This window comes from Oncorhynchus kisutch, linkage group LG5, assembly GCF_002021735.2.
Source record: "Oncorhynchus kisutch isolate 150728-3 linkage group LG5, Okis_V2, whole genome shotgun sequence".
Lineage (NCBI taxonomy): Eukaryota > Metazoa > Chordata > Actinopteri > Salmoniformes > Salmonidae > Oncorhynchus > Oncorhynchus kisutch.
This window is the reverse complement of record NC_034178.2, coordinates 10,725,856-10,740,965: the sequence shown is the minus strand read 5'-3', so window position 1 is coordinate 10,740,965 and position 15,110 is coordinate 10,725,856. Positions and strand designations below refer to the sequence as shown.

The 15,110-nt window shown below is 44.0% G+C and overlaps 1 protein-coding gene across 1 annotated transcript; it reads left to right on the top strand.

Moving 5' to 3' along the window:
* The first annotated feature begins 662 nt into the window (after positions 1–662).
* Positions 663–15,077, top strand: LOC109878202 (cytochrome P450 27C1-like). Its single transcript, XM_020470442.2, has 9 exons — positions 663–968; positions 4,843–5,033; positions 7,024–7,223; positions 7,449–7,646; positions 7,970–8,133; positions 10,339–10,505; positions 12,805–12,886; positions 13,052–13,258; positions 13,626–15,077. Exons 1-9 carry the CDS (start codon positions 702–704, stop codon positions 13,740–13,742), a joined length of 1,593 nt encoding a protein of 530 aa, XP_020326031.1. The 5' UTR covers positions 663–701; the 3' UTR covers positions 13,743–15,077.
* Positions 15,078–15,110: the final 33 nt, after the last annotated feature.

The following is a 15,110-nucleotide window of genomic DNA, read 5'->3' as shown; positions in this document are numbered from 1 at the left end:
CATCCAGGAACTCTATATCAGGTGGTGTGAAAGGAAGGCCCGGAAAATCATTAAAGACTCCAACCATAGACTATTTGTTTTCTCTGCTTCCGCACGGCCAGCAGTACCAGTGCATAAAGTCTGACACCAACAGGCTCCTGAACAGCTTCTATTCTCATGCCATAAGACCACTAACTAAATGGCTACACAGACTGAATTGAGTTGTCTCTGCACACTTACAGGGCCCTACACACTACTGCACACACACTCACTCCATCATTTGCTCACAAACACATATGCACATACATTTATACGGACTCTAAACACACCCGCACACACAATCATATAACATGCTGCTTCTCTGTCTATCATCTCCTGATGGTTAGTCACCTTACCCCTTATACATATCTACCTCTATAGATACAATATCCCTGCACATTTGTAAATATGGTACTGGAACAGCTACTGTATATATTATAGTATGCTTGCTTTATCGTGTTCTTGTTTTTATATCTCGTGTTTTGATTTAACATTATTTTTAGTATTACATAGTTATTGATAACTGCATTGTTGGGTTTTGAGTTTGCAAGAAAGGCTTTTCACTGTACTTGTGCACGTGACGTTGAAATGTGAAACGTATGGGCGAGTCCCAATGTGCTGCAGGGCAAACTGTACTAAAAAGCCACAGATGGTAGAATGAATTTGTATGCGCTCCACTCAACATGTGTAGCCCTACGGCGGTGACCTGGCCGCTCGGACTCACAGTTCACCACGGCCAGAAACTGTCAGTGGCGCTGGACGGCTTTGTGTCTGGTGGTCGGAGGTTCAAGTCCGGTGCCAGCAGACACGTGGGACAAAAATTGCAGACAACGATAGAAACAACTCCGGAGAAGTGCAAAACAATAGACGATCTACACGGACCTAGTTTGGCCACGACGGTGTATTGGCTGTTCGTGAAGGGATATGCAGATAAGAGCCATGCGATGCAGGTAAAACGAATCCCACAATCTCTCATTTCTGCCACTCTTTCATCCAAGTATGTCTAGTTTCATACGTGTCGTGAGTGCACGTTATCGAGCGAATTAAATTATATCAACGTAATATTTAACGACGTAGACTAAGAAGCTAAATTCGATTGTCCATCACAATCCTAATTGTTGCAAGAGAAGAGGTAAATCGCTCTTATTCAACTATACAGAAGAGGTAAATCGCTCTTATTCAACTATCCAGATCATTTTCCATCAAAGGATGTCGATGTAACTTGTTTTGACGACTGCTATGATTAAACAATAAGACCCGAGGTGTGGTACCACAAATCCCTGAGGTGCCTTATTTCTATAAACTGGTGACCAACGTAATTAGAACATAATTATTTTTGGTCATTCAGGTGGTACATGGTCTGCCGTTATTTTGTGGCAGATGTTAAGACTACAAACCGTTATAAATGACCTATTTGCGAGATTTACTTATTTCAATAGGTATCGGCTACTGACTAAAATCTGGGTTTATAATCGCAATTCAATGTTGATATGGTTTCCTGAGCTAGATGCAGGTAGGGCAACATCTAATTTCAGTGAAAAGTCCACAATGAAACGGGCATTAAATGTGTAGAATGATACGTTTTCAATAGAGCTGTAACCATGATCACAATTGATAACTGCAGCACTCTCAACCAGTGCCCTCTCTTTCAGTCTCACCTCCGCCAATTGAATGAATTTATACTGTTGTTGCACAAAAATATGGTGTAAGAATACCTTTTACTCGATCAAAAAACAGTACGTAAACACCAGTAGCTGGTTTCCCTTACCTATTGAAATCAAGAAGAAGAAAATAACAATGGTGAAATAGACCAGTTTACTGCTGTGCAATGTCACATGTACAGTTGAAGTTAGAAGTTTACATACACCTTAACCAAATACATTTAAACTCAGTTTTTCACAATTCCTGACATTTAATCCTAGTAAAAATTCCCTGTCTTCGGTCAGTTAGGATTACCACTTTTATTTTAAGAATGTGAAATGTCAATAATAGTCGAGAAAATTATTTATTTCCGCTTTTGTTCCTTTTAGCACATTCCAAGTAGGTCATATGTTTACATACACTCAGTAGTATTTGGTAGCATTGCCTTTAAATTGTTTAATTTGGGTAAAACGTTTTGAGTAGCCTTCCACAAGCTTCCCAGAGCTGGTGTAACTGAGTCAGGATTGTCGGACTTCTTGCTCGCACACGCTTTTTTCAGTTCTGCCCACAAATTTTCCATAGGATTGAGGTCAGGGCTTTGTGATGGCCACTCCAATACCCTGACTTTATTGTCCTTAAGCCATTTTGCCACAACTTTGGAAGTTTGCTTGGGGTCATTGTCCATTTGGAAGTCACTTCCTGACTGATGTCTTGAGATGTTGCTTCAATATATCCACATAATTGTCCTCCCTCATGATGCCATCTATTTTGGAAGTGCACCAGTCCCTCCTGCAGCAAGGCACCCCCACAACATGATGCTGCCACCCCTGTGCTTCACGGTTGGGATTATGTTCTTCGGCTTGCAAGCCTCCCCCTTTTTCCTCCAAACATGATGATGGTCATTATGGCCAAACAATTCTATTTTTGTTTCATCAGACCAGAGGACATTTGTCCAAAAAGTATGATCTTTGTCCCCATGTGCAGTTGCGAACCGTAGTCTGGCTTTTTTATGGCGGTTTTGGAGCAGTGGCTTCTTCCTTGCTGAGCGACCTTTCAGGTTATGTCGATATAGGACTCGTTTTACTATGGATATAGATACTTTTGTACCTGTTTCCTGCAGCATCGGGTCCTTTGCTGCTGTTCTGGGATTGATTTGCTATTTTTGTACCAAAATACGTTAATCTCTAGGTGACAGAACGCGTCTCCTTCCTGAGCGGTATGACGGCTGCGTGGTCCCATGGTGTTTATACTTGCGTACTATTGTTTGTACAGATGAACGTGGTACCTTCAAGCATTTGAAATTGCTCCCAAGGATGAACCAAACTTGTGGAGGTCTACAATGTTTTTTTCTGAGGTCTTGGCTGATTTCTTTTGATTTTCCCATGCTGTCAAGCAAAGAGGCACTGAGTTTGATGGTAGGACTTGAAATACATCCACAGCCAGACCTCAAATTGACTCAAATGATGTCAGTTAGCCAGAAGCTTCTAAAGCCATGACATAATTTTCTGGAATTTTCCAAGCTGTTTAAAGGCACAGTTAACTTAGTGTATGTAAACCCCTGGCCCACTGGAATTGTGATACAGTGAATTATAAGTGAAATAATCGGTCTGTAAACAATTGTTGGAAAAGGGACTTGTGTCGTGTGTAACGGGTGTGAAACGGCTAGCTTAGTTAGCGGTGGAATAGTGCGCGCTAAATAGCGTTTCAATTGGTGACGTCACTTGCTCTCTGACCTTGAAGTAGTGGTTCCCCTTGCTCTGCAAGTGCCGCGGCTTTTGTGGACTGATGGTTAACGATGCTTCGAGGGTGACTTGTTGATGTGTGCAGAGGGTCCCTGGTTCGCGCCCGGGTATGGGCGAGGGGACGGTCTAAAGTTATACTGTTACACGTGCACAAAGTAGATGTCCTAACCGACTTGCCAAAACTATAGTTTATTAACAATACATTTGTGGAGGGGTTGAAAAACGAGGTTTAATGACTCCAACCTAAGTGTATGTAAACTTCAGACTTCAACTGTATGTATATTAATAAAGACTAGGGTAGGCCAATTTATTTTGTAGATTTTCTTAATTGAAATAAAAGATGAAGGTGGTTCTGGAAGTATTCTCAGGGCGATTATTAGGTTGTATAAACATGAGTGCTTTCCTCCCACAATTCCACAAATGATCAGTCATTTTGATAAATAGGACTCACATGCGAGATGTCACTTCACAATAGAAACTTGCTCTATTTCAAATATATAATTTTCTATAATTCTTATTTGTACTTATGAGTTTAACAGGGGTGATCCAGTCATAACATTTGGAATTTAGTAGTACTGTGTAGAAAGCCAGTACCTAAGGTGGTTAAATCATTTCACATCCATCAAATTTATCATAGCATTTTATTTAGGAGGTCAAATTGGCTCTGATATTGGTGGGATCATGACCCCAGAAGTTATGCACCTGGATTCATGGTTTATTAAACTAGAGGTTGATTTGACTAATTAGGATAATAAGTAGTTTATATACTGTTATTTTTAGTAAATATACACTGTGTACAAAACATTAAGAGCACCTTCCTAATATTGAGTCCACCCCCTTTTCCCCTCAGAACAGCCTCCATTTGTCAGGGCATGGACTATAAGGTGTCAGAAGCATTCCATGGGGATGCTGGCCCACGTTGACTCCAATGATTCCCATAGTTAGGTCAAGTTGGCTGGATGTTCTTTGGGTGGTGGACCATTCTTGATACACACAGGAAACTGTTGAGAGTGGGGGGGAAAACAGCAGTGTTGCAGTTCTTGACACAAACCGGTGCAACTGGCACCTACCACAATACCCTGTTCAAAGGCACTTCAGTCTGTTGTCTTGCCCATTCACCCTCTGAATGGCACACATACATAATCCATGTCTCAAGGCTTAAAAATCCATCTTCAACTTGCCATCTTCCCTTCATCTACACCGATTGAAGTGGATTTAACAGGTGACATCAATAAGGGATCATAGTTTTCACCTGGATTCATTTGGTCAGTCTGTCATGGAAAGAGCAGGTGTTCCTAATGTTTCGTATACTCGGTGTATATTTTGTGAATCATTAATTCATATGAAATATAATTATATAGGACTGTCTCACTGTGCATTTCCAACATCTTTGTGTACATTTCCAGAATCAAATATCTTCTACTCTTTGCCCCCAACCCAGGTTGAACACAAGAAACTGTACGGGCCCATCTGGCGCTCGCGGTTCGGCCCGTTTGATGTGGTGAACGTGGCGTCTCCAGAGCTCATATCCCAGGTGATCCGTCAGGAGGGCCGCTACCCGGTCCGGACAGAGCTGCCACACTGGAAGGAGTACCGCGATATGAGGGGACAGGCCTATGGACTCCATGTGGAGTGAGTGGCCGATGAACCACATCAAAGACTATTCCTAGATTGGGTGTAGGAAAGGGTTAATACTTACACACACTGTTTCCTCATTTTTTTGGCGCACTGAGGAAATATTTGCTCTCGTGAAACTTGCACAAAATCCTCACATGTTTACAGTAAACCCTGCGGCTGTACCATTACAGTTTTAGACCGTAGCCAATAGGCTATTGTGGCTATTTGACCGTAATGTAGGCTTACCAACAAAACCAATGGCGCAAATCCCATAACATTTTCACATGGAAACAGCTTTAGATTTCCGTGATATAGCCTACAGTAGCCTATATGTGATGTTCAATGCAGGCCCATACTGCATTCCATTTTTAATCATGTTTTTAACATTATGCAACACTTGATATTAATCATGTTTTACTTGGCCTGTGACACTATAGGGTGACAGTACATTGTGTTGTATGATGCAAGAAACCACTTTACAAAATACTATTTATTATTGCCATACAGAGACTTAGACAATGTAGGATATGCAAGCGTGTTTCAAAATACAACACTGCCCCTTTAATTACGATGTAAGCTTTTAAGCTGATTAGCATTTCAAAGAGAGCTTGAAATGTGGCCTACACGTTTTGTGCTCTTGTAGGGAGGGGTAACTCCCCATTGCTGACCTATATTTAAGCAGTAAAGCACCTCGGGGGTTGTGGTGTATGGCCAGTATACCACGGCTAAGGGATGTTGTTGTGTCGTGAGTGCCTGGATACAGCCTTTAGCCGTGGCATATTGGCCATATACCACAACCTCTGAGGTGCCTTATTGCTATTATAAACTGGTTACCAACGTAATTAGAGCAGTAAATGTTTTATCATACGCATGGTATACGGTCTGATGTACCACGCCTGTCAGCCAATCAGCATTCAGGGCTCGAACCACCCAGTTTATAATTATCAATAACTGGGCAAATAACTCGCTAACTAGCAAAGAATATCAACAAATGTGCACATGCGTGCTCTGAACTGATCTGAAAAGCGCATTCACTCGCGGGTGATTGAAAGACCGCTCATGGGCTACCCCCACCCAAATAATTATACTCTGCTGCACACTGGCTCTGCCTACAACTAGCGACACAACGCGGAGGGCCTGGATACAGCCCTTCGCCATGGTATATTGGCCATATACCACCAACCCCCGAGGTGCCTTATTGCTATTATAAACCGGCTACCAACGTAATTATATACGGTCTGATATACCACGGCTGTCAGCCAATCAGCATTCAGGGCTCGAACCACCCAGTTCATCCTTTTGATTCAATCACAGAGAAAACGGTAATCTATATAGTGCAAACGAATGCGGCGAACTCAGTGAAGTTCAATCTCTTACGTCTCTGCATGGCATTTCTTCTGCGCGGCATCCTGGGGGAGGTGCGCAGCTTAGAGGGAACATTGCTTACACCCTATGCTTCAAAGATACACTATGACAGTTATTGGTAATAAATCATTGCCTTGGGTAAAAGCAATGTTGGTCTGGTTTGAGGAAACCCTAACTCTACAGGTAAACTTGTTTCAGTAGTACCTCCACCTCCAACATGATCAATCTAATCTATAGGTAACTGCCAAAATAAAGGAAACGCCAACATAATGGGGCATTGGGCCACCACTAGTCGCCAGAAAAGCTTGAATATGCCTTGGTATAGATTCTACAAGTGTATGGAACTCTATTGGAGGGATTTGACACCATTATTCCATGAGAAATTCCATCATTTGGTGTTTTGTTGATGGTGGTGGAAAACGCCGTCTCAGGCGCTGCTCTATAATCTTCCATAAGTGTTCAATTGGGTTGCAATCTGGGATGTTCATTGCTTGCTGTGTGGAAGCAGCTGCGTTTAATATACTTTGTATCCTTCATTTAAGGTTTTCCTTTATTTTGGCCACGACCTGTAGATAAACCTCCACCCCTTTATTCTGAATATCCACTGTAGATTCAGTGTCTGTCCTCTCCTCTCCTACAGTAAAGGCCCACAGTGGTACCGTATCCGTAGTGTCCTGAATCCAAAGATGCTGAAGCTAGCGGAGGTGTCTGCGTACGCGCCTGTCATCCACCAGGTGGTAGGGGACCTGCTACAGCGTATTGAGAGGCTCCGCCTCCGCAGTCAGGACCACACCACCGTACCAGACCTCACCGCAGAGCTCTACAAGTTTGGCTTTGAAGGTGTGATACCATTGGTTCATTCAGTATTATTTATGCTTTTAACCCCTTCAGAAACACACACACACACCCAGTGGGGTTGGAAGCCAGAGTCTGCCACAGTCAGCAGCTTAGGTAAAGTGCCTTGCTCGGGGGTACAACGGCAGGAGATATGCATCTAGGATACCGAGAATCCCACCAGCTCTGTGTCGTCCTCATTGTTCAACTGTGTTCTCTCCGCCCCTGCAGGGATCTCTTCCATCCTGTTTGAGACGCGGCTGGGTTGTCTGCAGGAGGAGATCCCTAAGGACACGCTGAAGTTCATCGCTGCAGCCAACGACATGCTAACTCTGTCTGAGACCGTCCTCTTCCTCCCGCTCTGGACACGCAATGTCCTGCCCTTCTGGAAACGATTTGTCCAAGCCTGGGACGACCTGGTGGCTGTAGGTATGTTTGCAAATAATGTCCGGGGCTCCTTCTATTGAGCGACAAGCGGACTTAAAGGTTGGAAAGTAGACATGGTAGGTTCGACCCCCACAATGCAAGCGTACGGTTATTTCTATTGCACAAGGGCTTTCCCTGTCACATCAGCCACTGTCAGTCGCTAAGCACCGTTGAGACGGGTCGGAAATCGCAGACCTACACTTTGTTAGTGTGGGAGGCAACCCGTCTGCCAAAGGAAACTCACTGTTGAGCTTTGTTCAGTGTGTGTTTGTGTGCGTCCCCTACATGAATGTGTGTGTTCAATGTATTTCTACATAAACCCTCAGCTCAGCGTCTCATTGACCATAAGTTGGCGCAGATGGATGCCCAGGTGCTGGCTGGGAAGCAGGTGGAGGGGATGTATCTCACCTACCTGCTGTCCTGTGATAAACTGACCCTGGGAGAGGTGTACATCAGCATCACAGAGCTGTTGCTGGGCGGAGTGGACACGGTGAGAGGAGAGGGTCATGGGAGGTCATACATAACAGCAGGGTCACGTTCTGTAGGGTACACCGTAAACAAACCTTTTGAAATGGAAAGCGAACATGTGAATTTCTCAATGGCAAATTATATTCTTTCCTCTTCATTTCAAAATGTTTTCTTCTGTTTTGTGCCTACTGGACATGTCCTAGGGAATGGGGGAAGTGATGGAGTCAGAGGCTTTTGTAGGGTGGAGGTGTATTTTGGCTTTAAGATTACACGATTCTCCCCAGGCCATAAATACTAAAAACATTTGCTTTAGTTTGTAGACATATATATTCGCGGTGTAACTTTGTATTAATTTTAGAGGGTACAAAATGCACTCACAGAACCACAGATACACAGTAACCATACAAACCATACAAACACTACATGACCTGCCTGGCTGCATTCCCTGGTGCAGTCGGGTCTTGTTTTTGTCAGGCGTCACTTGCTGATTTCTGGGATCTGTTGCTGAGTAAAGCACAAGTCTCAAGCTCCATTTATTCCACCTTTTATGTTACGTCATAGAGATAAATGTATTTTGCTCACTGGAAATCAGTGTTCTCACTTGAGATGGTCTTTTTCAATGACTAGATGTCACTTGAAAGGATCTACTGTTCCAAAGTCATTTCCTCTGCTGATTTTATGATGAATTGATGTCAATAAATGTTGATGATCACTTGATAACTAGTCTCTGATACAGCCTCCACCACTCCCTCAACTTTGAATATATTTATTTGTTGAAACATCAGCACTTTAATTGTCCAAGTCAAATTTCCCCTCAGGGACGATAAAGTACGCTGAACAAAAATCTTCAAAGGTTTTATAGAGTTACAGTTCATATAAGGAAATCGGTCATTTGAAATGAATTAATTAGGCCTTAATCTATGGATTTCACATGACTGGGAATACAGATATGCATCTGTTGGTCACAGATACCTTAAAAGAAAAAGTAGGGCCTCCCGAGTGGCGCAGCGGTCTAAGGCACTGCAGTGCTTGAGGCGTCACTACAGATCCGGGTTCGATCCCGGACTGTGTCGCAGCCGACCGCGACCGGGAGACCCATGAGGCGACGCATAATTGTCCCAGCGTCGTCCGAGTTAGGGGAGGGTTTGGCCAGCCAGGATGTCCTTGTCCCATCGCGCTCTAGCAACTCCTGTGGCTGGCCGGGCTCACGTACGCCGACACGGTCGCCAGATGTACTGTGTTCATCTGACACATTGGTGGGGCTTAAGCGAGTAGTGTGTCCAGAAGCAGTGCAGCTTGGTAGAGTCGTGTTTTGGAGGATATATGGCTCTCGACCTTCGCCTCTCCCGAGTCCGTACGGGAGTTCCAGCGATGGGACAAGACTGTAACTACCAATTGGGGAGAAAAAGGGGTACAATTAATAAGAATATGAGAGAAAAGTAGGGGCGTATCTGGCGTGACCACCATTTGCCTCATGCAGCGCGACACATCTCTTTCACCTAGAGTTGATCAGGCTGTGGATTGTGGAATGTTATCTGACTCCTCTTCAATGGCTGTGCTAAGTTGCTGGTTATGGACGGGAAATGGAACACGCTGTCGTACACGTCGATTTAGATTACCCCAAACATCCTCAATGGGTGAAATGCCTGGTGAGTAAGCAAGCCATGGAAGTACTGGGACATTTTCAGCTTCCAGGAATTGTGTTCAGATCCTTGCAACATGGGGCCGTGCATTATCATGCTGAAACATGAGGTGATGGCGGCGGATGAATGGCACGACAGTTGGCCTCAGGATCTCATCACGGCATCTTTGTGCATTCAAATTGCCATCGATAAAATGCAGTTGTGTTCGTTGTCCGTAGCTTATGCCAGCTTATACCATAACCCCACCGCCACCATGGGGCACTCTGTTTACAACGTTGACATCCTCAAACCGCTTATGGTAGAGTAATGAATATTCAATTCTCTGGCAACAGCTCTGGTGGATATTCCTGCAGTCAGCATACCAATTGCACGCTCCTTCAAAACTTGAGACATCTGTGGCAGTGTAGTGTGACCAAACTGCACATTTTATAACAGACTTTTAATGTCCCCAGCACAAGGTGCACCTATGTAATGATCGTGCTGTTCAATCAGCTTGCTTTCAGATGTTTGTTCAGTATATATCATATCACTTCACTCTAAGTAAACCCCTCTTTCTTTCTATCGTCCTTCTCCTTTTGCCTCAGACGTCCAACACCTTGTCGTGGGCGTTGTACCAGTTGGCTCGCGACGCCGCGTCTCAGGACAGGCTGTACCGTGAGATCATGTCTGTGTGTCCGGGAAGACAGCAGCCCAGATCAGAGGACCTGAGCAGGATGCCCTACCTGAAGGCTGTCATCAAGGAGACTCTGAGGTGAATACACGCACGTAGGCACGGATGCATGTACACACATGCAGGTTCTGAGGTGAACACACGCACGCCAAGAACGGTGACCTGCAACTGGCCTCTTGTTTTGAGCATGCCTGGTCAAAGAGTTTTTCTGCCTGTGTGCGCTTGCATTTTCCTTTCCCTAATTATACTGATGATGACTGATAAGTGAGATAACATGTTGGCATTTAATCCGGAGTGCAGAGGGTCAAGGTGGAGGCATGGGGCATGCTTTTTAGACAGTTTATGTAAGGAGGGAGGGGAGTAATGTCCTTATACAGTGCCTTGCGAAAGTATTCGGCCCCCTTGAACTTTGGAACCTTTTGCCACATTTCAGGCTTCAAACATAAAGATATAAAACTGTATTTTTTTGTGAAGAATCAACAACAAGTGGGACACAATCATGAAGTGGAACGACATTTATTGGATAATTTTGCACGCCCAATTTTTCAGTTTTTGATTTGTTAAAAAAGTTTGAAATATCCAATAAATGTTGTTTCACTTCATGATTGTTTCCCACTTGTTGTTGATTCTTCACAAAAAATACAGTTTTATATCTTTATGTTTGAAGCCTGAAATGTGGCAAAAGGTCGCAAAGTTCAAGGGGGCCGAATACTTTCGCAAGGCACTGTATAACCTGAATGGTGTGTTCAAAATTTACTTGTCACATTCTTCGTAAAGAACAGGTGTAAACTAACTCTGAAATGCTCACGGCCCTTCCCAACAATGCAGAATAAAATATATATGTTTTAATAATAAATAAATAAAAACATTGTAACACGAGGAATACATACACAATGAGTAATATTTACTTGGCTATGTACATGGGGTACCAATACGGAGTCAATGTGCAGGGGTATGAGGTAATTGAGGTAGAGATGTACATATCGGTAGGGGTAAAGTGACCAGGCAACAGGATAGGTAAGACGGAAGCAACAGCGTATGTGATGTGTGTGCGGCAAGTGTGTGCCTGTGTGTACATGTTATCTGTGGGTGAGTGTGTGTATGTGTTTAGAGTAAGTATGTGTCAAAGAGGGTCGATGCAGATAGTCCAGGTAGCTATATGGTGAACTATTTAGCAGTCTTATGGCTTGGGGCTTAAGCTGTTCAGGAGCCTTTTGCTCCCAGACTTAGCTCTCCGGTATCGTTTGCCGTGCGGTAGCAGAGAGACAGTTGATGACTTGGGTGGCTGGAGTCTTTTGACAATTTTTAGGGCCTTCCTTTGACACCGCCTGGTATAGAGGTCCTGGATGACAGGCTTATAGAAGGAAATTGGCCCCCTCCACCTCTTCCTATATGGTCATAGCCATGTCCTTGATTTTCGAATGATTCAAATGCTCAATAACACCATCTAGGTCAGAATCACAACCTGCCATTGCCAACTCTCCGGTATCAAAACTTTACCAAATACCAATGTGACCAGCCCTGTCAACATGCACGAAATATGGGGTACCAACTACGCAATTCTCTGTCCATGTACGCAGGTAATGAATAGGGCCTGATTTAAAAAACAAACATTTTAATAAAAATAAATCCACTAACATCCCAATTCTCGAGCTGCAACACACAGACATGTACAGAGTTTGTGTCAACAGACATGCAGATGAATACATCATTATTGGACGTAGCTACCCGGTGTCTGCCCCTCCTGTTTGTTGTGATGCTGAGTTTGAAGACTGTCAGCTGTACGTAAACACATGGACAAATCCCTTTTCGACTCCGTGTGTTGTGGGAAGAAGAACACTAATTGTTTCAAGCTAACGTTAGCGAACATAAGATTCAGTGGGCTCTAAAGTGTCGGCAGTTCACTCGCATTTGCTAGTGAAAGAAATTAAATGCAAATACGACAAATAACTGGTCACATTTGTGCGAGTATGATGTACATTTAATACTGCGTCCCATTAGTTGTATTTTCCACGTAACATGACGAGGATCACGCAACCTGATAGACTGTAATTATGATCCACGTCACAAAGAGCATTACAAAAGTATAATCAAAGTAAATGTCTTGGCATTAAATGGAGTCGGGTGTTTAGAAGATTGTACAATGAAAAATGAGTGAGTGTCCGGTATTAGCTACAGAGGCAATGCTTCTAAAATGCCTTTGCACTAAATTTGCGAGTTGAATCTCCAAATTGCTGCCCGCGTCTGGTACTCTAAAAAAGTTGGACAGGGTTGGCAGGTCTGGCATACTGAACATTCCTAGCCACACACAGGTTTATATAAGGCAGTCCTACAGAGGCTCCCCATGTTGCTGAAGCTGTTCTCTCTCTCTCTCTCTCAGAATGTACCCTGTAGTTCCAGGGAATGGCCGTCTAACCGTAGACAATGAAGTTGTTGTGGACAACTACTGGTTCCCAAAGAAGGTAGGGGCAGGCGAAGAAAGATATCAACATCTCTCTCTCTCTCACCTTTGTCAATACTTAAGAAATCTCCATTTCTTTCCCCAAAGGATGAGATGTCATTTCCATGAAATTCTGTCAGTCGCTCGCCTTCCTGTATGTCTCCTACTTCCTATTCCCCTCTCTCAGACCCAGTTCCATCTCTGTCACTATGCTGCCAGTCATGACGAGGGGGAGTTTGTGGATGCAGAGTGTTTCAGGCCTGACCGTTGGCTGCGAGGGGACCCAGAGTCGTACCAACACCACCCCTACAGCTCTATACCCTTCGGGGTGGGCGTGAGAGCCTGTGTGGGCAAGAGAGTGGCAGAGCTAGAGATGTACTTTGCCCTCTCCAGGGTGAGCAAGAGAAGTATTTCATTGAGATTGTCAAGGAAGTGTTGAGTAATAAAAAGCCGTCAGTGCCAAAATTATGTTACCACAGACTGTTGGAGGTGATTGTTGTTGGATTTCGTCCATCATCTGTGGTGATTTGCTAATGGTAAATCCCCAGAAGCAATCTAAGAGTGTGTGGGAACAGGTGTGACGAACCCCATTTTTATGAGTGGGGCAATATTCTGCTTTTACTATCCCAGTTGGCATGGGACGTTATAGAGACTTAATTTTATGGTTGTAAACTGATTCTCTGGCTAGAGAGACGTCAGACAACTAGGTGGCTCATTAACACTAAACCCTTGAACTTGAACTCTTGTCCCCCCCTCTACAGCTGATGCAGCATTATGAGATCCAGCCAGAGGATGGGGCCCCGACCACAGAGCCCAAGACTAGAACACTGCTCATCCCATCCAAACCCATCAACCTGCGCTTCCTACCCCGAGCCTGAGGAGGGTGCCAGGGAGTTATAGAAAGGGATTGACAGGAGGGTCTGGTGTTGTGCTGTGCTGTGGTAACCTCCAGTCCCCTAGATCCCCTTAAACATAGCTGAAGTAGTTTGGGTGGGGGTGGGGGGAGGGGATGCTGAAAAATAAAGTTTGTTCATGCTACAGACAGCTATATCGGTCTGATAATACAGGACTAGTAAAGGCTCAGTGCACAACTTTTGTGAAGAAATTATATTTCCCCCCCACCCCTATATCCTGTGGCTATGCCCTCAAACCAAATCTGATTCATATCAGGTTATTCTGACACGGAACCCAAACAGGCTGCGCGCGTGCTCTATCGTGCATACATTTATTTGTCCCCCTACACCAAATGCGATCACGACACGCAGGTTAAAATATCAAAACAAACTCTGAACCAATGACATTCATTTTGGGACAGGTCGAAAAGCATTAAACATGTATGGCAATTTAGCTAGTTAGCTTGCAGTTGCTAGCTAATTTGTCCTATTTAGCTAGCTTGCTGTTGCTAGCTAATTTGTCCTGGGATATAAACATTGAGTTGTTATTTTACCTGAAATGCACAAGGTCCTCTACTCCGACAATGAATCCACACATAAAACGGCCAACCGAATCGTTTCTAGTCATCTCTCCTTCCAGGCTTTTTCCTCTTTGAATTTATATGGTGATCGCATCTAAACTTTCATAGTATTACCACGACAACCGGCATAACAGTTCGTCTTTCAATCACTCACGTGGGTAAAGCCAATGAGGAGATGGCACTTGGGTACCTGCTTCTATAAACCAATGAGGAGATGGGAGAGGCAGGACTTTCAGCGTGATCTGTGTCAGAAATAGAAAGGAGTTCTATTTTAGCCCTTAGCATTGCAGACGTTCGTTGGTGCGCGCACGAGCAGTGTGGGTGCAATAATTGAATATCATGGATTTCTACATTTATTTTCCGATGCGCACGCGACGTGTGCGTTCTGGTCAGCATGTGAGGTGTATAACTGGGGCCTTTGCTCTGTTGACCTTTACTATGAAGCTAATACATATAGAGTAATCTGCCCTGTAATAAATGCACATTGGTGTCGAGGAGAAATGTATCACTGTGTGTGTGTGTGTGTGTGTTTGTGTGTGTGTGTGTGTGTGTGTGTGTGTGTGTGTGTGTGTGTGTGTGTGTGTGTGTGTGTGTGTGTGTGTGTGTGTGTGTGTGTGTGTGTGTGTGTGTGTGCTTGTGAATGGCATTATAATATCATCTGTGCTAATACACCTTGTATATTTGTCTAGGGTATTGGTCATCAACTTTTACTTCATTAAAAGTCTTTATGAAATGTGAACTTATGTGCCCACATTAGTGTTTAACAAGTGCT